General features: G+C 36.2%; 2 protein-coding genes across 3 annotated transcripts; one reads left to right on the forward strand and one right to left on the reverse strand.

Moving 5' to 3' along the window:
* Positions 1-669: 669 nt before the first annotated feature.
* On the forward strand, positions 670-3,974 carry Vps52 (vacuolar protein sorting 52). 2 transcript variants are annotated; one of them, XM_011640422.2, is made up of 10 exons: positions 670-900; positions 1,132-1,307; positions 1,413-1,797; positions 1,880-2,062; positions 2,133-2,258; positions 2,388-2,572; positions 2,681-2,765; positions 2,876-3,079; positions 3,164-3,341; positions 3,433-3,657. In XM_011640422.2, the coding sequence occupies exons 1-10, from the start codon at positions 670-672 to the stop codon at positions 3,435-3,437; spliced, it is 1,758 nt and encodes a 585-aa protein (XP_011638724.2). In that variant the 3' UTR covers positions 3,438-3,657. The 2 variants fall into 2 exon arrangements, with proteins under 2 accessions (XP_011638724.2, XP_011638723.2); XM_011640421.2 differs by having other exon boundaries at positions 3,164-3,974.
* LOC105428239 (uncharacterized) lies at positions 3,797-25,092 on the reverse strand. The gene is made up of 8 exons (XM_011640419.3): positions 24,296-25,092; positions 8,694-10,396; positions 7,983-8,452; positions 5,923-6,038; positions 5,577-5,714; positions 4,865-5,066; positions 4,496-4,720; positions 3,797-4,349 (listed from the first exon to the last, which is right to left on the reverse strand). The coding sequence occupies exons 1-8, from the start codon at positions 24,416-24,418 to the stop codon at positions 4,261-4,263; spliced, it is 3,066 nt and encodes a 1,021-aa protein (XP_011638721.2). The 5' UTR covers positions 24,419-25,092; the 3' UTR covers positions 3,797-4,260.
* Between the last annotated feature and the right edge of the window lie 476 nt (positions 25,093-25,568).

Here is a 25,568-nt window from a genome sequence, read left to right on the forward strand (position 1 = left end):
CATGAGTCAATTGAGAATCTCCGACGGTTTTGTCAAGAATGTTGTGAATGTTGACGACGTGTCACCTGCCGCTGTCTCAGGTCACATTGGAAGGAAAAAAAGATAAATACATATCCGTTAGATCGGTGAGGATGTTCCACATGAAACTCCGTCGTTTTCACCAGACAAGACGTTTCACCAGTCGACGTTTTTGATTTATCTCTCGAATTACATAACTCAAAAACTTTGCTGTATTTCCAGTTTATCTCTGTAAATTTTGCTTCGCGAATGAGAATGAGGGTGCGAGCCGCAAAAATTTTGGTGGTTAGGCCAAAACGGCCAAAAATTCACCCTGCCGCACGTGAATCACGTGACCGTCGTCCACGAGGCATCGCCACAAGTGCGTTCTGTTTCAAGTCTGCAACATCGTGAGTATCGTTTATCTTTGTTTAACATTTGGTAAATAACAAGGATGAAATGATTCTAAGTGCATGCGATATGCGGACTGGAAGCGTGGTGACAGCTCGACACTTTGAGGTTAGATATCACAAGATATGAAGAAATGATCAGAAGTGATCGAAGTAACGCTCTGTGATGGTAGTTTCCTGGTTGCTCGGCCGCTAAATTGCAACTGCGTGAAGTTGTCGGATTGCTTTTAATCACGTTGTATTGTATGGAGCGGACCCAAGGATGGCCGAAGTAGATATCTTTGACAGCGATGAGGAGCATCTACCACAGGATCTTGGCGATGATGTCGTCCAAGAAGTCCTTAAAACTGGTACCGATTTGCGCCAGTATTCCAGACAAATCGAGAAGGAACTCAAAGAGGTTGAAAACAAATCGATTCAAGACTATATCAAAGAGAGCGAGAATATAGCCAATCTGCATAATCAAATCACTGCTTGCGACAATATCTTGGAGGTTAATGTATTAAGATACTACAGTTAACGTTTTGCTGGCTGATTCATAACGAATTTGCTATTAGAACATAAAACAAATATATAAATAATATCAATAAATAAATACGTTAATGTATTTAAATACATTGTTTATATAATTTAGTTTAATAGCTTTGCCAAGTAACATTATTCATCAAGCAAAATTTTGTCAAAGAGACTTATATAAATTTATTCAACATATTTTTATTTATAGAAAATGGAATCAATGTTGATGAATTTCCAATCAGTCCTAGGAAGTATCAGCTCTGAAATAGTTTACTTGCAACGCAAGTCTGTTGCTATGAGCCAGCAGTTGTCTAATAGACAAATAATAAGGGGTCCGCTTAGTCAATTCATTGAGGATATGACGGTGTCTGAAGCCTTGATTGCGTAAGAAATATTTGTTGATGTTTTATATGGAAACATTATTTAGATAAACTTGTTGAATATATGTTGAATACAAATATATATGAATATATGTGAATTTTCTTGCAGTGGTATTATGGATTGTCCAGTGACAGAGAAGGAATTTTTGATTCAGCTGCAGATTCTTAATCATAAAATTAACTTTGTAAAGGAACAAAGTTTCAAGGAAGCAAAATCTTGTTTAGATGTGAAGGATATACTAGAGAAGTTGAAGGTGAAAGCAATGGCAAAGATTAGGACATATTTGCTAGAACAAATTTATAAGTTCAGGAAACCGATGACAAATTATCAAGTTCCACAAAACAATATGCTGAAATATAAATTCTTCTTTGAGTTTATCTTGGCAAATGAGAGAAATGTGGCCGAGGAAATCTGTGGAGAATATATCGACACTATGAGCAAGATATATTATTCTTATTTCAAGTCTTATTCATCAAGGTTGATGAAACTACAGGTAAAGATTAAACAGAAAGATAGCTAAACAAGATATCTAAACAAATTGAGACATTAGATTGTGATACAATTATTTTTGCAAGTTTGAAGAGAAAGCATCGAAGGATGATTTAATGGGAGTTGAAGATACAGCGGGCAAAGGTATATTTCACAAAACAATGTTAAAACACAAAGGCACTGTCTTTTCTATAGATACAAGAGGTCAAGTTTTGTCTTCCCAATTGGAAGAACCCATCCTTATTCCACACACTGCCTCTAAAACACGAGTAAATATTAATAACATATTTATACATATATATGTTCTTCAAAGTATATTTTTTCTAAAATGTTTTATAGTACCATTATGAAGCTCTCTTCAGAAGTGAACAATATGCTATAGCTGATAATGGCTGCAGAGAATATCTGTTTTTAATTGAATTTTTTAAAGTCCGTAATGCACAGGCATTAGATATTTTTAATCAGGTAAAAGATTAGTCAAATTTAATAAATGATTTAATAAATGATTTAATAATTGATTTAATAACTAATTCGATATATTTAAATAAGCGTACGTCTTAAGCAATAGATGTACTAATTTAATTTTCTTGATAGGTTATGGGAAAAACATTAAATTTCATGATAAAGAATTTGCAATCATTTGTTGAGGATTGTTATGATACAATTGCTCTGTTTCTCTGCTTACATTTAGTGATGCGTTATCAGTTAATATGTCACAAAAGAGCTGTACCAGCATTGGATAAATACTGGGAGACTTTAACAGCCACAATTTGGCCTAGGTATTTAAATATGTTTAAAAATAAAATTGTGATAAAATTATTATTTATTATTATTATCATTAATGATATTTTGTATTAATTATTATAATTTACAAAATTATATTTTAGATTTGAACTGGTGTTTCAATTAAACATAAATAGTGTAAAAGACTGTGATCCATCAAAGTTCAGCAAAGAGACTGGTCCGCATTACGTAAGTGTTTAATTAAATACAAAATCTCATTGTTTATAGCAATTTAATTACCATATAACATTGTAATATTTAATGTTAATAATTTTTTACATAATTATGAATATTTTTAGATTACCAGAAGATATGCGGAGTTTAGTGCAGCTATTGTAAGTGTAGTCGAAGGATTTCCCTGCGAGGGAACCACTCAGTTATTAGCAGAACTGAGAGAAACTGTACAATGCTTCTTGTTAAGAATGGCATCCATTTTCCCGAATCGTACGCAGCAATTAGTATTTCTTATCAATAATTATGATCTGGTACTCAGGGTATTAATGGTAAGTAGATTTTATCTGATTTGAAAAAGTCTGCCAAAGTTAATATGTATCAAGAAAGAACTAAATTGTTATATTTAATTGCAGGAAAGAACGCGAGAAACCTCGAAGGAAGCGGAGAGTTTTCGAGAGCTGTTAAACGCGCGTTCTTCCGAATTTGTCGAGGAAGTCCTGAGTCCACATTTTGGTAGTATAATTCAATTGGTGAAAGAATCGGAAGCTCTGATCGATAAGGGTCAAGCTGATGACTTGAAACGACAAGAAGGTAAAGCGCTGGCATTGGTGCAATCTTTTACGAACAATTGGAAACGTGCATTAGAAGAAATAAATCGTGAAGTTTTGCAATCGTTTCCCAGTCTAGTGCTCGGCAGCACGCTAGTGCAAGGCGCAATGACGCAGTTAGTGCAATATTATCATCGCCTTCACAAGATTCTGCCGCCGAACGCACGCACGCAACTCACAAACATCCATCACATAATGGTAGAAGTTAAAAAGTATAAGACAAATTATTAGGCAATTCTCTGACGAAATTAGTGACTCAAATTCATTGGTTGTTTGTCACAAAAGAATTATTTCCAGTATTGTATATAGAATTCAACTATTTTAGTGATTACGAACTTTAGCAATTATGATTATTTATTAAATAAATTTGTAAATTTGGTTTTATTATATTAAATATTCAGGAAAATCGGGTTAGATTCTTGTAAATATAATCGCAACTTATACATTCTGTACATTTATTTATAAAAAAAATATGAGCTAAGCATGGTATTGCATTACCATTCTATACAATAGCGATTAATATTCTATATTCCTGTGCGCATAACGCGCGAGTACACGATGTGTCTGATGTTGCTTATCTTATATAAATTAATATGTATACACATGTACGTTAAAAGTGGTCTCGTTACTTTTTCCTTCGATTTCGCGACACCTATGGCATAACATGTCAATTTGTCGGTGATTGAATCCAATCGCGATGTGGCGAGCATTTTTTACTGATTACTTTGATACAATTTAATCGCCACGCATTTTTTTTATCTCACAAATAATTTATTTATCTTTACCCGATATATCGGTTTTCAATCTTTCATTTAATTATTGTTTTATATTACGAATAATTATCACCTTGTTGCAACTTGCTGTTGCAATTTAATTATCAATTTATATTCATTTCTGTCGTTTTACAATACACCGTCGATAGCATGCAACACACCGTTCGTTGCTGGCACATTGTGCGTTACAACATGTGCTTCGTTCACTCGTACTCGTCCTGAAACCAATAATGTACATCATCTGAAAAATTACTTATTTGATTTATATAATTTTTTATATAATTTGATGCATTTTTTTATTGTGAAAGATTAGATGAGAAAATATTAAAATATGAGTGTGACTTGTTACATTCGAATTACTTACCGCCGTTTTTATGGATATGAACCGGCGACTGTGGACGAAGAGTGTCCTTTTGAATATAATATCTCATTCCGGCTGTATAAAGAGACGAGGGAATCACGTGTCGCGAGATTATCGCCTTTGCCGCTTCCGGACCGTCCTCTTCGTTCCAAATTGGAGCGCCGTTCTTCGTGGACGCATCGGTGAAAGCAGAATCGATTGGTGCAAATATGGTGAATGTCTTCGGTCCTAGAAAGGCAATTTTCGTTGCTAAACGACGGAAGCGCAAGGAATCGAGATAACTCGATGGAATAAGTACATGAAAGGTGTGTCACACACGTTTGACACAAATCGAATCCCTTTAATTTTCAATTGCATGTATATTTAATTTACCTGTAAGTGTGTCCTCCAAGCCCGACGCATGCAACATCCGAAGGAATGTAGTGAACCTTCGTTCACGATCGGCCTGTAGGGTTTGCACCAAATCTCCGACCGGAAGCGGGAACATGACCCTGTCGACGGCGTGGGCGATACCTTGAGGAATCTCAATGTCCCGTTTGTTGGGCGCGACACGTGCCCCATTTATCGTTGTTACCTATTTGCAAACAATGCAAAATGAAGAGAAACAATCGCACGATACGGAATCATCTTCGTCGGGAGTACTTGGTACGTGATGCCTCGAAGTGATTCGGAGAGAAATTTTAAATTTCGAACATCCTGAGAAAGACATCGTCGAGACGTCGCGTTTAGAAACGCGCATTATCCGGAACCTTTTGTGAGAAACGGATGACGCAGCTTTGCAACTTCGAACGTATTCATCGAGTGAATGGAAGATTTCTAGCATATTCGAAGGTCAATAAACTGGATCGCGCACACAAATACACACGTACTGTATACTAATCATCATTATAAAAATGATGTCGCATTAAATCACGGGCTATTAATAATTCACAGAGAAAATTCACAACGAATAATCCTCTATTAGACGAAGAGAAGGCTCAATAACTTGAAGACAAATTAATTAAAATGAGGAGACGTAAGATTAAAAAAAAAAAAAAAAAAAAACAAGAAAGGAATTTTGAAATGTTCTAAGCCATAGAATTACTTTCACATCATTCCATTCGTGATCCTGCATTGCGTACTCGTTCACCCGCAACTGCGTTCCTGCGAGACTGACGCCGGTCATCTCGTCCTGCAGGGAATCGATCCTGAAGGCTCCTGGTATGACGTGGTGAAGAAGAAGCTGCCGTAAAGAATTTTCGTTGGTATATATTATTTATAAATAGTTATTATCTTGTTTTATTTAGATCGGTTAATTTAGTCTAACCGACTCCGATCTTTTTGTAGTTTAAAAAAAAATCGATAAATCAATTTAATTATGATTAATCGCCGATGTCAGTGAAACTATCATCAGTAGTTAAATTATTGATGTTTTCAGCATCGATGCGTACCCCACTTAGAAGTCTCGGATTGTCGTGGAACTTCTGTTCAGCTTTCTCTGGCCCTCCCAGCTGCACCAGTAACGTCCTGAAGGCTTTGTCCGTAGGGACGAATATAGTGTACGGACCTGAAATATAAAACAAATAAAATACAGGAAAGTATCAAAATTTTAAGTTTTTTATCTCAAAATTCTTTGGCTTAATCTAAGAATAACTTCTCCTCGAATGTCGAGGCTCTTTCAATTACTGCTTGATTGACGCTTGAAAATGAGAGACTTTCAACAAATTAAAGAATGCGTTCAGAAGAAAGAACGCATGAGTAATGTTTATTTCTAGCAACGTAGATTAATTTTAATTTCGCTTTAATTTACTCTTTTTTTAGATCTAAGAAAAAGAGATAAAGAGTAAATTGAACCGAGATTAAAGTTGATAGACAGGAATTATGTTTCTTGTTTAACAATTCAATTGAACTTTGAATCTTGATTTAGGATACAAGTGTTAAAGTATGACGTTAGACATTGGAAGGAAATCTTTTTTCATCGTTCAACGTTCTTTCATCTCGTTGTATTAATTTCATTTTATCATGTGTTGATCGAGTGTCAAGGGACAGTGTTGCTGTAGCTCGTTCGACAGAAACACGCAATTCCTGCGACTGATATATCTGTAATTACGCTTTATTCGCCAGACATTCTCTCCCATTCCGGACGTAGGATACGCGCATGAGTTCATCTATAATCCTCGAAGGAAAAACATATATATTGGAGAACGTGATGAAGTTACACAATCTTCCGACTGATAATTGCATTCGCGATTGATGGAAACGGAACTGTTACTGGGACGGGGGATCGCTATTAAAGGAAATATCGCCGTTCGCACGCGAGAAAACACATAGTGGCTTATTTTCATTTTAACAAGCGTGCGAACGCGGTCGAAATAGAATTGTCAGTACGTGAAAATAATATCGATATTTTTCTCACGAGGCCACGTCTCACATGAAATCGATGAAGTCACGGCAAATGAATTGAGTACTGCCGTTTATCGATTATTTAGCAAAAATTATTTGTCACCGAAGAAACGCGTGAAAGGATCGACATTGCATGTTAATGTGCGCTACATGTTAACGCAAAGAGAATCCAGTTCAACTTGAACTAAATTCTTCAGAGATAAAATGAAAAATACATTATTGCAATACGTAAAGAATAACTATTACGTAACTTTCGTAAATTAATACGTAACGTCGTCATAATTTTCTGCGCACTTTTGTATGTTTAACCTACAGATTTATTGACTCTATTTGTTTTCGTTGGGTCAAATTTCTTTTTGCTTCAACGAAAAATTATATCAAAGGGCCAAAAGGTAATGAGCTAAGCGAATCGTCATGCCGATAATTATAACGACTAATGAAATCGCGTGTCTTCTTTGTGAGAGCCCGCGTAATGAGATACGCGCACTCGCCTTTGTTCTCGCAGAAGGCGGAGAGGTGTCGGTGTCGAAACGGGCAACGAGTCGTGAGAATATTTTTTTCAACAATGTTGCACGACTAAAGCGAAACGCGAGGTACAAATGGTGGTGGATTGTGCAAAGAGGCACGGCCTACCTCGCCAACGGGATCATTTGTACAACCGTTTGGTCTCCAGAACATTGACGTAAGTTATCCCGCCTTGCGATATCGAATAAAAGTGTGGCGATTTTATATCTATTGCAAAAAATATCCTTTACAAAATTTGTTATAACATTTAACGTTTTCTCGTAATACTCTTCATATAAAGCAAATCAGCCGCATCAGCCGCTTTCTTACTTAAATTTCTTACTTAAAAAATCATAAAGTTTGTGTTTACGTCAAATTTCATTAATTCGATATTATCAATCGATATTATCAATCGAGGACAAAAATGTGAAAGTTCCCGAAATTTTTATCTATATTCACACGAAAATTACTTAAAATCTATACTTTTCTTTCTTAATTTCTTCTTTTTCTTCCTCTTTTATATAAAAGAAGAAGATGCCTCTTCGCTGCTTAAACTCTGTTTTCTTTCTTAATTTTATTAATTAAGCTAAATTTGACAACTCACCGGTTTCATTCAGTACATTATCCAATCCCGATTGCCTCAAGTACTTTGCCATAGCGAAGAGACCTTCTCGCCTTAACAAAGTGGACAGATTTTCCTGGGTAATTTGACTTCTTACAGTATTTTCCGTTGAAGACAATGAGATCGATGGGGAAGTTTCCGTAGGCGGGTGTTTGGAATAATAGACGTGAGAGTTTGTCGTGTGATGCGAATAAGTCGTTGGAGTCGTCGCCGTCGTCACGATCTCGTTTACCGGCGCCATCGTCGGGATGAACTGACTCCTGGTGGACGATGAGTATTTGGTGGTCACTCGCGGAATGTGATCCGACAAGGTCGTCTTCGTTGGGCTAGTATTTAGGGAGTTATACACGTGGCCTGTGACACTGGATGCCGAGGTAACGTACTTGTCGGTTGTAGACACCGAGTTTGGTGACACTGTCACGTAGGGGAAGTAATCCGCTGTCGTCGACTTGCTGAGAATTTTATTTCATTGTTCAGTATTTTTTACTAAGTCAAATATAAAAAATGAAGAAAAGAAAAATACACATTCAAGTCAAATACAGACAGCGAAGCGAAACCAAGTAAATTACGTTTTAAAAATAAGGCGGAAAAAATTATTCCTATAATTTATTTCGATTATTTTAAACTCTGAAAAAATTATTTGAATGAAGAAATATTATTAATAAAGTATATACGAATTGTTGTGAGACTTACCTTTCGCTGTATCGGGTCGAGGTAGATCTGACAGTGGTAGGCCTGAAGGTCGCCGCTGTCGTGCTGATGGAGTAATGAGGTGACGTCGGCGTCCTGGACGTACCAGTGGACACTAGCAGATTTGGATCGAGATTGGCCTCGAGATGTTCCAGCGTGGAAGACTGCGTGGTCGGTCCGAGTGAGCTGGGCGGTAGCTTCAGCTCGCCCTTCTTGATTTTCTCGACGATGGACTCGACATCGGTGCTGCTTTCCTTGTCGTTGGTGTTACCCTTGACACCTTGTACCTTATAACTGCCGTCCGGTTGTTCCTCCAACAGGACGAATGTGACCTTCTTCGCCGGTAGATTCTGGATAATCGGTGTCTTGCCGATTTCTTCGAGTCTACCATCGCTCTTCTGTCGAATGACCTCGAAATCGGCACCTGGCGGCAACACGCCGCCCTGCGTCAGTTCCTCAAAAAGCGCCTTCGGCGGCTTGATAGTGGTCGTTGAGGATGGCGATGAGGATGACGTCTGAATGGTGGAGCTTCCACTCGATGTGATGGAAGGTAAACCGTTGCGCGCGTGGATGACTTGAATCTTCTTGCCGTTTGGCAATATTAGATCCCTGGTGGTGACATTCCTGACAACGTCTTCATCATCGCCGGACTGGGCTAGAGCGAGTTTGAGTTGCTTCAGTAACAATTCCCGCTCGGACTGCTGAGAATTTCTGTTTCTACCGCCAGAATTCTGCTTCGTCATGCTGGGTTTATCGGTCTGATAAATCACCTTGATCTGCGGCTTCGGTTTGCCCTGCTGCAATAGTCGACTCTCTTGATCTTGAATTAGGCTAAGCAGGTTCTCCGGTATGTCCGACGTTTCCTGATGAGTGCTGATCAGACGTCTAGGTGGCGGAGGTGGTTCAGTGGTAGTGGTAGTGGTGGTGGTGGTGGTCGTCGTAGTTGCGCTTGCTGCTGTCGTTGTATATTTCTTCTGATGGTTAGCAATTGCTTTAAGAAAAAGTTCCGCTTCCGACGGCGTGATACGCCGCGCGGTCGGCGAGGAAAGCAACAACGGCGCCGAAGTGGTGCTGACGATCGGGGTTGATGTCGCAGTCGGGGGTGGTGGCGTAGTGGAGGTGAGCCTCTGGAGTTGCTGAAGTCGCAGCAATTCCTGCTGCCTGCGCAATTCCTGCTGCTCGTACAGCAATTGCTGCCGTTGTTTCTGCAGCAGCTCCAGCTCGCGCTGCTTCTCGATATATTCCTGCAGCTGCAGCGTTTGCTGATCGCTGAACAGCGGCTGCGACACGTCCTGATGAAGATTCTGGAAGCCATTCTGATTATACTGATTGTACTGTTGCTGATATTGCCGCTGGAATTGCGGCGTCTGTACGCCGCTTCCGCCACTTCCGCCGTTCACGAAATTCGAAGTGCCGAGTTGTTGAGCGATCTTTTGTTGTTGCTGTTGCAGAAGCTGTTGCACCTGTTGCTGTTGCTGCTGCAATTGCTGCAGCTGTTGTTTCGCTCGATCGACCTTATACTTGGCTAGAGAGCTATACGGCGTGCTTGATTGTACTTGCTCGAATGAGGGAAAAGATGTTACCCGCGGATTCTTGGAGTCCTGATTGGGACGTCGGTATCGTTGTTGATGTTGCTGCACGTCGCTCAGTATCTGGGCTTGCTGGGAAGCCGAGAGACGAGGTCGCGGATCGTGCACGAGACGGCCCTAAAATCAAATACACAATTTACACAAATGTATCGCCTACTCTCTTAAGAAGTAAAATTAAAATTTCTTGTGAACACAAAGTGATTTATTCAAAGCTACTCATTGTTTCCATTTATATGTTTTTATTCACATTTTTTTCATTAAAACGAGTGATTTACAGCGCATGATTATTTGCGCGTTAAAATTCCTGTGGTCACCGCTCTTTATTTATCTGTGATGATGCAACATTTTATGTAATGTAGAATTTTTGCAGACGTTCTAGACATCATGAGCATTAATAACAAGATTATATAACACTATGATATTTCTAATAGTATTTATTATCGGTACCAAAAAGCTCTAATAGCAGACAATTGTGGACAACACGTTTTAAAATTCAGTTGCGACAGTTATTGCCTCTTTTCTAATAACATTTTTATATCGTAACAAGAAGTTTATACAAAATGTTTTACAATGTATTGCGATAAAGCAACGTATCTTAACTTTTTAGTAAACAGACATAACTTTTAGTAACCCAAAATAAAAAATATGTTGCCGTTATAAAGATGAAGTTAAAAGTTTGATAATAATGATACTAAATGCAATAAATCTTTCGTGTACTAGGGAGAAAGTATAGCAAATATGAAAAGTATGAGAATAAATTGTTGATTATTTTCATAAATTACTGTGGTTAATTACTTTGCGAATTACATTTTGCATTTTCAATCTACTTTAGATATTTCATTAAATAATGTGTTGTATGACAGTAAGATAAAAAATGGTAAAAGCGAAAGCAAATCGAATCAACGCAATTGACGATGATTCGGTGTATGTCACAAGATTTATAAATTATCCTAGATTTATAGTCTCCGAGAGGCGGACTTATACTGGAAATCAACTGGAAAATCGATGAGATTACCTCTCATGATTTAGTAAAAGTTGCTGGATACATCGCTCTTTTGCGAACATTCAATTTAAATCAATAGGTCAACGTGAATTTTGCAACACATATCTTTCTTGGATAAATAATATTTAATATTTAGCTAATGTTTTCTTAATTCTTCAATTTTCTTTTTACGTTCAGCATAATAAAGAACGCTTTAAACATTTATTTAACAAACTTATTTCATATGTATAGTTCGTATAATTTTATAAAATTAATACTCACAATTAATTTCCGAATTTTAGGAACAAAAAGTGTCAAAAGTAACGCATATTTTTTTATATTAAGTGACAATTTTATCGCTTAAATTTACTAACAATAAGTACTCTTGAAAGATCTATTTCACTTTTTTTTTTTTTCAACATATTGTATTGTATATCGCGGACTCGTTAATTCCTGTTTATTGATTCTATTATCGCCGCTTTTATTATTGCGATACAATACTGCGCTCGGCGCGCTCTCAAATTCATTGTTGCTCTTATTGTGCGCACGAGAAAAACGCGAATAATTAAGATGGCCATAATTAAGAGGGGCATTGTTCGATCTTCCTTTCTCCTGGGTGCCTTCTGCCGTCGTCGGTCCTGTGAGTCTTCTCGTTCTCTTGTAGAAAGTACGACCTACTGCAGTTTCCATTTCGCACACATAACGACTTACATATCATGTTCGAGTGAATCGATGTGGTTCTTTATATAACGGCATAGCCCTGCGGCTAATATCCGCATTTTGCATGATTACGTGATCTTCTCGTACGCGGTCCGCAGCTGTCGCATTTTTATATATAAGATATTCATAATATTATTATTCAGCAGAAAAATCAGCAGAGTTTCTTTTCTCCGCCTTCACGAGACATTGTCTGAATGTTATACTTATTAAATTTTATGATAAAGTCGTTTAATATCATTTAATAGAAGATGCTAAGGAAAGAATTATTTCTGAGATTCTATTATTTGCTCAGACAAGGTTTGAGAAGATTGACAGCTTAAATGACTTATATTTGAAAACGTTGAAAAGTGAGATGATGCAAACAAACTCGTTTGCGAGGAATTTCAATGTACGTCAACAATGTTCCGCTCCGCATTTCCAGGTCAATTACACGTATTCGATTTCATTGACATTGACATTAACGGCAAGGAATCTGTCTAATCAATATTTTTACACTTACATCGTGATTAGTTACATTAAATAATAATAATTATATCATTATTTTTATTAAATATATAAAAATATGTTACTCTGATAATGTATTATTTACGTTTCTTATGGTTGTATGAGAAAGTCGATGAGATGTCGACCCAAAATTTGTATGCGAAATTTTGCTAAATTTACAAGTGTATAATTGTTATATGACAAATTTATATTATATCATTGTTAGTGCTCTTGATATTCACCTTAAAATAATTCTATCATATTTACACGATTCTGCTAAATCATGCTCATTATACTGAATATATTTCAAACTGCAGGGTTATTGATACTGGTTCTTCAATATCACAGTTGTACTAGTTTAACGTCATGCAGCGTGACGAAATAATTTCACATAAATGCACGCAAGGAGCAGTCTCTGAAATTATTCTGTGTTTTGCAAATTACGTATTTCATTGATCGCAATCTCCAGCCTTTGGCCGATGTTGCAAACCGATCGATTAATAGCAATTAAGAACTGCATATCCTTCTCTCTCGCGACTGTGACACTTTGTTAAGTGTCACAAGCTGCGATGTGGCGATTACGCGTCTATCTCAAACTTTCTACTTTAGCACGTGCGGCTGGAAATAGCATATCCCGGTTTTGTAAGACGCACTTAAAAAGTAGCAATCTTCGAGATCGTCCGACCGCTCGTTAGCTAAGTGATCGGATTAAGTTGCGTGCCAATGATTTACACAGATTCCTGCGTGTAATTATCACTTTCTGTAACAACCTTGCACATACAGTTCGTCCTGCGGCAATATCCTGTGGTAAGTCAAATCGTGCCGGATGTTAAAACGCCGTGAAAGGATTGTATATATTATCCATAAATGACATCGGGATTGCGCAGAAAATGTGCACGTTCCAAACCGCGGTGAAAAAGAATTTTTGAAGACCTTTTCTGGAATTGGATTTCTGTCGTAGCCGCGAAAATGAGCTATCTGGCAATTTGCGCGATCACCTCGAGAAATAGTCTGCCTCTGTCAGAAGATAATTGAGGCCTAGAAAGCGACGGAGTTCAGAGAAACTTTGGAGCACTAAGGAGTACTAAGAATGACGGAGCCGTCCTGTTCGACGATTCATCACGTTGATTTAGATTTTGCGGAAATTCAGCTCAGAATCACGCCAAGTTTGCGTTTCGACGAGTAAAGCCTTGATATAAAAAAAGATATAAATATTAAAAATAAAAGTGCTCACAAAAGCTGTTTTTTTTTAATATATAGTATTCATTGTACAGAAAATTGCAAAAAGAAAAAAATTAAATAAAAATATAAATGACATAGATTCAATTTTTGTTGTAAAAATAATTTTAAGAATCATTTTTCTTTTTCACATTTAATCCTCAAATGGAGCAATGTTTTTTTAAACTCCTACACAACTTTCAAAGATGCTCGAGACGCTTCAAAGACAGGTCGTCGCTAAGAGTCTTTCGCGAGAGGGATAAATGCAGTCGCTGTAATGCCTTGCAGACCGCGGTTAATCACCCTGTTACACGGGCCATTAGAAAATACATAAAAAATACAAGTGGAGCGAATTCAGGCGAATTCAGGAAGATTAATGACCCGCAGTGTGCTCGACCCACGCGCGGATAAACGTTGGAGAACGCAAATCGCGCGCGAACGAGGCACGGGATAACCGTTATCACGTGGCGCATATCTCAAAATATGATATATATCGCTGGAATTGTAACAGCTTCCGAGTCCGACGAAGACGGAGCTCTGACCAGCGGCGGTTCATGAAAGATAGTCCTCTCACTTTCGTGCCACAAGGCGACCGCAATTCGCAACCAGTCGCCGCTATCGGACTCTCAAGTATCCTCCACGATAAAATAAGGAGAGGAATCAATAAATTTGTACTAAAATAACTCTTAAAATGCGTACAACGATGAAATTTGGAAATCAGCTAAATTTTCTGAAATTAGCTTCTCATTTTTCAATGTCAGAGTAAATTAAAGCATCATTAACAATTACTCAATTAGATAAAACATCATTTATTTGCAACTAGTAAAATCTTCATTCGTCGTAATTGAGAACTCTCTATGTCAAACGTGAAATAACTTTTTAAGCTTGCCATTAAATCTATTCATTTGTCTATGCTGTATAATCCGCAGAAGAAATTTGTGATAGCGGAGGAAAGAGGATAACTCATTAAAAACATACAACGCCATTGCGTTCTCTTACTCACTATATTGAGGCGATTATCGTTTCTCCTAGCAATTCAGAGATCAAGGCATAGCTCGCGGGTATTTATAATGCACAGAAGGAGCCAAGAAACTGCACTTGGAATAAACATTCTCCTTTTTTTTTTCTCTTCCGCCTGTGGGAAACTCGCAGCCGCTGGACTGTACTTTTACAAGATGAACATGCGCCGCTTAATTGCGCCAGTAGATACGAACCATAGTCAGACACAATGTGAAACCCTGTGTATAATTCCAATTTGATATCTATTGACGCATTATTTGTCGTGAATTCATATATCGTTTATTATGTTTTCGTTCAATAAAGCATACAAATCGATCAAGTTTAAATTAAAAATTATAAATAAAATTACAAGTTTAATTTAAATTTTATTTATCCTAATTTAGTGAAATTAGGATTAAGACAAAAATGCTAAAATACTTAAATTAATTTTCCCGTGAAATTATATTAAGTTTTTAAATATTGTTTTATTGCTTATTATTGTCTAGCAAATTACATCTTGTTATTTATAGTTGTTATTTTATAACTGTTCTCAGATCACGTTTTCAACTCTAACTTTTTAACTTTGTTTTTGATAAAAGGAAAGTAAAAAGGAAAGGAATGGAAAAAGAGGGAAAGAAAAGAATGTCTAAAAATATTTTCTATGGAACGTGTACATTTTACTTTCCAAGTCTCATTTTGTTCTATAAAATTGTTCAAGCGCGCTCGTACACGAAGTTATCGAAAATCAGAATGCTGTAAGTAGATAATATTAGCAATCTCCCCGCACTACTCTTATTTTATAATCGTGGTTGCATAATTTGTTGGTATGCACGATCAAACGTGTGCATTCACTAACTGACATGTAGTGCCGCATACTTGGCTTGTGCAACGAGTGTTCCTTCACTTTTCGAACTCAAAAGACAAGTCCGGAACGTTTCCTCATAAAGATTCTTCTAGCAATTACGTTAATAGCAGATTATATTTTGTGATATTCCCTACTAATAAAAGTATCACGCAATTAAAACTTAGCACTTATAGAACTAATTATAGATATATACTATCAATAAAGTTATCTTCTATAGCTGACTCGCGTATTAATTACGCGAGTTGCCGGAAACCAAAATAATATACTTTCCAATTGCTAAAATAACGTAATATTCCGCGCCAATTGGATCGGATTTACTTTGTAATAACCGCAATGTAAACTTCCACAATGACATTTAGCCAATAAATCGCATCACTTTATCCAAATAAGAATCAATACTACTTTCATATTCCGTCCCGGAAGGTGCTGCCATTGAACTAAGTATTAACTTTCCGAAGCAAATCCAATTCCGCACTAACATTCTTACTTTCATTTAAATGTGTTTCACACGTCCTTTTGAATACCCACGGGCAACGGTGTAATAAACTGTTCTGTCAGACTCTACGTGGAGAACCAACAATTATGACAACAATGGAGATTAAACGGACTATCAGAGAAACGTTGTAAAAATATTTAAAATATATTTTAAAATTTCCTTTATTTCCTTCTCGAAACATTTTAATTGCACATGACATTTAATATATATTCAATTAACAAACATATCCGAAGTGTACTTTTTACTAGTTTGTTAAGCAAACGAAAATAACAAATTCGTCTTTATTTAGTATATAATAATCAAGGAAGAGTTTTCTACATTAAGACTACATGATTAGATTTTTATTCTGTAGATAGCATCACGTTAAATAGTTAGTTTTTTCTTAGGCTTGATGTGAAGATGAAAATTTCTCCCATAACAACGAGCGGCGTGTCCTCCTGCCGAGGAGGATCGACGAGAGAAATTTCACCCTGGGGTCATTCAGAATTCACACTTTCCGTTTCACCGTTATTACCTGCGATTCTTGAAATCATCTGATGCCGACAGGTGCATTTTTATTTAGGAAGAAAGAACGAATCGGAAGCGATTTTCAAGGTGGTATCGCGCACGAACGAGAAGAAAAGAAGTACGCGCGGAAATTGTCTGGTTGAAACCAGAAACGGTTGTCAGGAAAATTTTGCACGCGAGGAGCCGCGAAGCTTGGCGGATTTCCTACGACTTCTTTATTACCGCCGGATCATTAAATATGATTAAATGCACCTGTGATATGTTTCCTATGTAATTAAGAAGTTCTATATGGTTAGTTCACTGTAGTATCGTGTTGAAGTTACATTGTGTGTTATATCATGAGAAGTACAACATTTTAGTGAAATTTTCGGAAATTTAAAGGGAAATTTAAATCAGTTTTTAGTTTCGTTCTCGATATACATATCTTTCTAGACATAAATTATCATGATCGTAAATGATAAATAGATGGATTATGCGCTGTTAAATATATCGACATTAAAACCTGTCACCAAAACAGGTTTTTTTTCTTGGCAGAAATTATTTTAGCAGGTTAAGCAGTAAAAGTGGGTGATGAAAAAAAGACGAAATGAAAAAAATTTAATCTTCTCGTATCTACCGAAGAGAAATTGATTAATGGCATAATCGAGACGACATATCGTCTCCATTTACAGGAAGTCTGAACATTCCGGTTCCGCCTGTTATTTAAATTTCGAGAAAGCTCATCCAGAAATAAATGAAGTGTCGCAGTCGTCTGAAGTGGAACAAAAATGATTTCCTTTCCACAGAACGGACGAAATATCCGATCAAATATTCTGGTGATGATTTTAGCCAATTTTTAAATCAGAAGGTAGATGAAAGTACGATCAAGAGCATAATGAAAAAGAATGTGTATTATCAATTCAACGCTGATATGACGAGAGGTAAAGATCACAGTTTAAACTATTTTATCGAACTCCCATTTATCGCGCCTCATTGTAAAATTGATCGATAAACACGACTTTCCATTCACAATGCAGATATCGCGTTCTTACGCGGCGTGTTACCCGTCACGCTCTCTTCGACTCGTTCGTAATTTGTTTTAAGCAGCATTTGATCGTCTGTTCCTGTTATTAACGCTTGACCAATTATAGCGATCGGGCGACTTCGTCGTGCCGTTAGTTTCGAGTCCGGAAAGTGAAACGATGCGGTAACAACTATGGTTATCCTCCTTGTATCCCCTCGCGAGGTATCGACGCGAGCGAGATTCCTCACCGAGGAAAAGGCAAGAAATTAATTGCACACTTAGAGCAAAAATGACGGTTTACGATAGGCAAAGCGTTTTTCGCCACCGCATCTCTTTCTCGTAAACTTCCACGATGAGCTGTTGCGATAAAATTAATAGCAACCGCGAGACGGATCTCTCGGCGCGATCTCGACGTAAGTGAGCATTTAGACATCTCCTACAAAAGGTAATCCCTTTCCCCCCGTAATTCCCGATTGTAAAACGTAATGGGGTACCTCCAGGAGCGTATATCGTCCACGCATGGCCGCAAACGATTGTTTCGTTGCGGCAATTTAGTTGTGAAGGACTAATCCCGTGAACGTTTGCGTAAGACCGCGGAGATGGTTCGCGTGTAAAGATCCGTCCGATCGGTGTCCGACGTGTCGAAATCACAGTGGACTATTCTCGCCGCGGGATATTTCGTTAAACATCGTTTGCGCAAAATGAAACGGATCGCTCGTTGGCCAATTGGCCTCCGAATAATTCGTCCGTATCGTTACGATTACAACCCGCGCGTGATCACATTACGCGAAAACGGGGAAATCGATTTCGACGAGAGAGCGAGGAGATTGCAACGGGACACGTGTCTGTGTGTTCGCAGCTCATTATCCACAATTATAGACTTGATTATTTGATTGCACCATTTAATCGACAGTTGAGAGCAGAAACGTGGACTCCGTACGATTACATCGATTACGAGATACATCGAGACTTAATCGTTTCATTAATCGGGATAATAATAATGCTCAAAGTTTATGGAATTATCGCACACGATTGCCGTATGTTTTGTAGATGAAAAATGTCATGAAGCAGAATGATATATCATAAGTAAATCTTCTCAATTTGAAAACTTTCTTCCCAGAACAATATGTAATCTCATTTAATTAGGACCTCTTTTCTAGATTGCTTTTAACGAGATAACATTAAACAAAGTAGATAAGTAAAAAAAAATGTACGGAGAAACACTTTCAGAGAGATCATTCACCGATAAACTAAGTTGATTAAAAGTCAGCGACAGTCTTCCGTTATCGCCCAAGGCAATATCATAAAAGCAAATATTAATTTTAATGTACTTTAATGCTAATGATATAAAGATTCTCTTAATTCTTAAATGAGAATTTTTAAAAATCTAGAATAGCGTTCTATTAAAATATTACATTTTGTAGTTTTTATTAAACTATAAAACTTTTTTAATTATTTGAGAAAGCCAAATTTTATTTTTTTTAAATAATAAACATGAAATTTATCACATTATTCTCTCAAATTTCATCAATTTGAAATTTTCATTCAGAAAAAAATCACGGTACTTAAAATTTTTAATAGTATTCTAAGGAGATATATCTAGAACATTAGATGGAAATTTGAATGATTCAGTTCTGAATAATTTAAATTTCTATCTAGAATAATGTTTATTTTATACAACTTGATTTGAATAAATGAATCGCGATTTTCTTTATTAACTGTAAACAACTTGAGGTATTGTCTTTTTATTCATTACTGTTTTGTTACGTCAATCTAATCGCGCCGTTAATTATTTTTAACAATAAGCAATTTCTTTTCGATGATCTTGAATGTTTCTTAATGCACATCTTTACGGAATGAAAGTCTGCCATTCTTCCGCATTTACCTTATCGAGATCTTGCCGTACAGCTTGGACAATAGTTTAATTGGATAACAATGGCGCGATGTGATTCGTCTGATATAATCGATGATTATTCCACGCGTGCACCTGTCGTATGTAATTAATTTCATTAGAATGAATAATGGGCTTTCACAATAAGATAATCGCTGATACCAATTTCCTTCCGATATACGCTTCAGAGTCCGTTCCACTCTGCGCAGAATATTCACGAGATTCCCGATTAATTCTGGATTGCGTAATTTCCTCGCCCGCGAAATTAATTACATCTGTTCACCCGTCCCGTTATCTTTCCTACAAAATAACGAAATTTTTCTCGCGTTGTCATAACACACATCCGCTCCTGCTTCATTATTCTCAGAGGGAGATTTCTGGAGAAAGTGACAGATCACGTAGCATCCTTCACCTTCACCCATTGTCCTGTATATTTGCCTCGATCTCACCTCATGTCGCTAAGTAAGATTCATAGTGCGAAAATCCGATATTTCTTCATCATCGATCCATCTACGGATAAATAGTTTCGTGTCACAAAACCGGGCTGCTAGTATTACATTAAAAGGTTGTGAATTATATATATATATATATATATATATATATATATATATATATATATATATAATTTTTACTTCGACACAACGAGACGCAATAATTATGAAGATAATAGAAACATATAGTGAACAAATATGATTTCTCCAAGTCATATATATCTTAAAATTATTCTCAAGTAGACATGTATGTTTTCACTTGTATGGTATCCCAGTATGGAATATTATAACAAATGCGCGTCTCTCGTATAACGCATATTGCATTAATAAGGAAAATTTTGTATTTTATTGCGTATTTATTCCCGATATGCTCTAAATAAAGTATTCCTCATCGGGAAAAAAGAAATATAGAATAAGAGAAGCATTGCAGCAATCAACACGAGGGCTTTCAACGAACGAACGACGAGGGAAAATCTTTGTATAGCTACCAGGTCATACGTTTGAAAGATGATTTAAAGGCGATTTCTAACGCGTGTCAGAAAATCATTACAAAATGATGATGATAAGCTCGATGCCCACATTTGTATCTGTAATATTAGTAAATGTGTTGCCCGAGCAGGTACATTGTGTTTGTAATTACGCGCGCATAAAATTACATGCTCCCCCTAATTTTGCTCAATTTTTATCTCGAGGAAAGACTCAGATGTTGCGCGAATTGCGGCACGTCCGCGCAAAAGATTACGAATAAATCGAAGTAGAACGGTGAAAACAGTATTCCTCTTATGTAAATTGCGGAAAAGCCGCGTAGAATGTTAGCGCGATTTACTGATTACTGTTAACTGGTCACGGAATATAATGTCTAATGGCGACATATTTTACGGGACTATGCATGAAATGCTTTCTTCAATACTCTTCTTCTGTTACTTCACAATGTTAGACATTATCTTAAAAATATCTTTAATTGTGTGTGTCTTTTTATATTTTTCATAGAAATATGAGATTATATTTTATATAAAAGCTATATAAAATATATAATCAAATAAATTATTCTATTAACCTAAATAAATTATAAATATAATAAAATTGTATTAATATAAATAAATATAGATAATGATAAAATACAATACAAACATTACGCGAGAGTATACTTCTCAGAGATTATAATCATTTTGCTATTCAAACAAAAACTTGCTGTGCCATTCTTGCTTATACGCATATCTAATCAGTTAAGGATATATCTTCTTCAATGAAGATAAACTTTTTTTCATTGTTCGCGTATTAGAAAGTTCCTGTTTATACTTTGTACATAGCGTACACCATCCGAAGAGGCTTCCGGAAGAAGAGACATTTAAACCGGAAACTACTTCAATTGAATGTCTCTCATGTTTCTTTTTTACACACGCACGAAATACTTTTCAAGCCATATATGGAAACCTGAACGTTTTCCCAGTGGCTGAAGTGAAAGGTCCTCTATGATCGGATACATTTCATACCGTTCGGATCGTTGTATCCTCAATTAACGGCAATTATTTTTTAAGAGAATGCCTTTCTTCACCGATCAGATGAAGAGAAATTTATAGAGTATTGTTTATCTTTTATCAATATGTATAAGATCGAAAATTTAGATAGTTTACGGAAAAGACATCGAGAGATGAGAGAATTGTTAAATTAAAATTTTTATTATAAATTTGACGGATATATAGTTACAGAGAATTTGCCCACTGTTAAACATTGCCGTGTTTTTGCATTTTTAAATTATAAAGTTTTCATCGACTTCGAGATTTCGCGTGCAGCATTCCCGGATTCATCCGGAGAATCGATTCTAGAGAGAAACCTAGCAATTAGAATGAGATGCTGCCGAAGATATGCGGTTTGGAGACTGGTCCAGATGTAAAATACGCAGAGCGGAAAGAAGAGAGTGGAAGAAGAGAGAAACAGGGGGAGAAAAAGAGAGGGTCAAGAGTCACTCTGTTAGTGGGTGAGCATTCGGTTCCACTTTCGTGCAGCCTCAGTTGTTTTACGATTTCGCGCTTCAGAATTTTATCGTCTTAACTCCCAACCAACTCCTGAACAAATTGATCTACGAGAAAGATAGAAAAATATTCAAATGACATGCGAATCCTATCTTTCTCTTTCTGTGAAAGCATTAAAGAAAATACTAAAGAAAAATAGGTCGAAATAAAATGCTTCAATAATATAGAAAATTCAATGACAATTTTTCAATTATCAATCATCGCATTGTCATTTTTAAAATTGCTACATTTCCCACATATTATATAATTAATTTATTTTTTATTCCATAAGTAGCACACTGGTAGATTTGATTTGTAGCTTTCTATTTGTATTTTTTTTTTTTAAATGTCGCGTTTGTATATTTCTGTTTTCATGCAATTTGTTAGTATGTGTATACGTAATGCTGGATTAATTTTAAAAGTATTAATACTTTACATTCTATGTTATTAATATAATATATCCTGTCCTTATTTATTAAACATAATTATCAAATTATCTGTCCATATTATTAACAAAAATCTAAAATACTTCACAAAAATGAAATTGAAAGAAATAAAAAACAAATTATTTTTCTGCATCGATATTAAATAAAATAGAAAACGCATTTGATGTCATATATAATCACAATTAAACCAAAATTTTCATTTCCTTATGTCTGTAAGGAAAAGTCAATCTAAGATATTATCTTTTACTTTATTTATAAACCGGTACTGTATAAAGTGTAAGTACTTAAATAGATAAATTGTATCGCTTTCTACGCAATGCTGGCGCCTTGCAACTTCAATTTCGAGTAGAAACGTCACAAGGCAACAATCGATAAATGGGAGAGCGTGAGATGCGAATATAGATTCCACATTCGTCTTTATGAGAGAAGACGGAGGGGAAGCCTAATTAACGCAAAGCGTAATTCTTTTCTTTTTTTTCTTCTTTTTGCGCACGGTTACCGTCAGTGAAATTTCACTGCGATCGTCGAGGAAGATAGCCAGAAAGGATTCGCGACGCAACGAGCGCACTGGCAACGGCCTGATTACGTCAGGCGCAGCAGTTTCATTAAATCTGCATATTAGTTCGCGCTCGAATAATCTACGTGCCGCAGCGATACATTAAATCGAGTCCTTGAAGAAATTTCGAAACAAATTCAATCAAACGTCAAAGGATTCATTGCGGAAAGCACGAGTGAGATTGATGATGAACCTTTGAAATTGTCGCAAGAACGATGATCTGAACTTAGAAAAACATAACTACCTAAACTTTCATCAATCAAGTAAAGAGATATAATAATTAATTGATAATAAATACCGCAATCATAATTAATATAATTCGCAAACATGATTAAATTTCTAGAGAATAATTTATTTTATTGTTGAAAATTGAATATTTATTTATATATTATATTCTTTGTGTTATATTTATATATTTTATTTTTTTATTATTTAGAAATTCTCTCTCATTCAAATGTCATTCTAATAATAAACTTCTTATGACGAGTCAAATTTTGTAACTTTTTTACGGACGAAATTTTTATAACAGTGAAATATAAGAATAATAAAGCAATTACTTTCACCACAGCCTTCTGTGGTACAAGTCTTTGTACAATTCATTTGTATCTAAGTGCCAGTTTAGTGATAATTCCAAAGCTATTTGAATTTTCGTTCGCATTTAGATGATTTTATTATTATAGGCTGCTGATTTTAAAACAAGTATGGAAACTACTAATCTTATCTCCGAGCGATTTCTGGGTTGAGATTAATGTACGCGAATTAATGTACTATAAAGCCATGAGTAATTTTCATTCAGAACATTATTCTAATTGTTTCATGATTGATTAAAACCTAAGAACTCCGCCTTTACTGTGATCATAAATATTTTCATATCACCTTTCATTATTCCGCAATTTGACGGAAATTTATGTGAAAATCTGCGATACAAGTTAACGACATATTATTTTATCTTTGAAACGATAAAGCAGAATGAGATAAGGATTAAGTATGCGAAAAATCAAATTATCAATGTCGGCTTTAATCAAATATTAATTCAGATGTCTCACGACGAGATCTCATCTCTATCGTTATACTTCCGCAAATTTTTTATTGGTTGATTGAAGAAAGTTTTTTGACGGGAGAGAAAGTCTCGTGGCTTAATTAAGGAAAACGAAAGTAATCCTGAAAACTGTCACGTCGCTCACAAATTTTCCGACTAAATAAAATAAGCAAATCGCAAGATACAGAAACCATGATTAAATTATCTATTTTTATTTAGATCACAAGTGATAACATTGAATATTTTTTTATAATTTAATATTCCTATTCAATAATAAAATTTATATAAAATAAATATCGTTTCCTCACCTGTTGAAGATGGGACAACTCGGGACCATTTAAAATTGCAGGATCGGCCTCAGCTACCACGGAGATGTTTTCCCGCAGCATCAACGCGGTCCACAGAAAGCACAAGAAGTATCTTCGTCTCATCACGAAAGATGAATTCTGTTTCTGGTATAAATCGATGTTCACACTATGACGAAGCACCCGTTGTATTTCTCGTCGAATTTCACCACCGATACATCAAAGACTCCTCTCGCTCGTTTTACGACTACTCTCTCAGTAGCTTATCTCAGTCAGTCACCGACCCTCATAAATAAAGATGAATTCACCTTCATAAAACTGATCTCCCTTGTGAGATCAAGCTTACGAGATTTCTTTATTATTTTTCTTAACGTTTGTTCTTAGCTTCTTTGATCTTATCGATATTGAGTGGCCTCGCTTAATTTCACGAGAGAAGTGCCTCTCTTGTATCTTTCAGGGGATATCAGCATTGAATTCAGTGCGGCGTTTTCCTTCCTTTCTTCCTTCCTTATTTCCTAGTATCCAGGAAGAGACGAGATCAGGAAGAGGCTGAGCTGATACGTCAGCTGCGGGACTTAACGAGTTCGCACGTCGACGGGGACGAGTTCGGGACTGTTGGAGATCGGAAAAGGTGCGAGAGTTTTACTTCTCCGACGCGGGAAGAGTTCTCGCAGTCCGCAAAGTGGGAGACAGCCAGGTAAGCCGGTGAACGTCAACAAAGAAGGAGCCCACTTCTTCTCCTGGTGTTTTCTTCCGGCGAGACACAATATAATATCGATCAAAGCCAAGCGAGTCAGAAGAAGTGAAGGGATTTTTATCGCACGTAATGAAAAGCGAATCGAAGATTTAAAAAAAGGACTTATTTCGAGTTCATTAAGATTTTCTAAATAATTATAATTTATACATATATGCTTCATGTATTGTATGTTGATTTACATTTATATTTTATAATTCTCAGCCATTCGTAATTTCTTTTGGGATTTTTTACAGTTTTAGAAATATTGTTCCATCCTGGATGCACCAGACAGAAATTTTTTTACAAGCGACGAGGAAGTTGCACGTTGCAGTAAAATTCAAAGTAAACTTTCGAAAGCTTGAAGAACATTTGCAAGAAGCATCTATTTCAAGCGAGATCATTACAGCGTCTCGATCAAAGAGATATAAAGAAACCTCTTTAATTCCTCTTCCTTTATAAACGAAAAATCGGAAGAGGAACGTTATACGAGCGATCCACCCATCCGTTAGCTATTACTTAACGACGATCGAGATCGAGCGA

The sequence above is a fragment of the Pogonomyrmex barbatus genome, unplaced genomic scaffold (genome assembly GCF_055798465.1).
Source record: "Pogonomyrmex barbatus isolate J1 unplaced genomic scaffold, ASM5579846v1 scaffold12, whole genome shotgun sequence".
NCBI lineage: Eukaryota > Metazoa > Arthropoda > Insecta > Hymenoptera > Formicidae > Pogonomyrmex > Pogonomyrmex barbatus.

Coding starts and splice junctions, on each gene's coding strand:
- Vps52 (XM_011640421.2), top strand. CDS start 670: ATGGCCGAAGTAGATATCTTTGACAGCGATGAGGAGCATCTACCACAG. Junction 2,766..2,875: donor AAGAGACTGGTCCGCATTAC/GTAAGTGTTTAA, acceptor GAATATTTTTAG/ATTACCAGAAGATATGCGGA. Junction 3,080..3,163: donor TGGTACTCAGGGTATTAATG/GTAAGTAGATTT, acceptor ATTTAATTGCAG/GAAAGAACGCGAGAAACCTC.
- LOC105428239 (XM_011640419.3), bottom strand. CDS start 24,418: ATGAGACGAAGATACTTCTTGTGCTTTCTGTGGACCGCGTTGATGCTG. Junction 6,039..7,982: donor TAATGTACTGAATGAAACCG/GTGAGTTGTCAA, acceptor TTTATATTTCAG/GTCCGTACACTATATTCGTC. Junction 4,721..4,864: donor CTTGGAGGACACACTTACAG/GTAAATTAAATA, acceptor TTGCCTTTCTAG/GACCGAAGACATTCACCATA.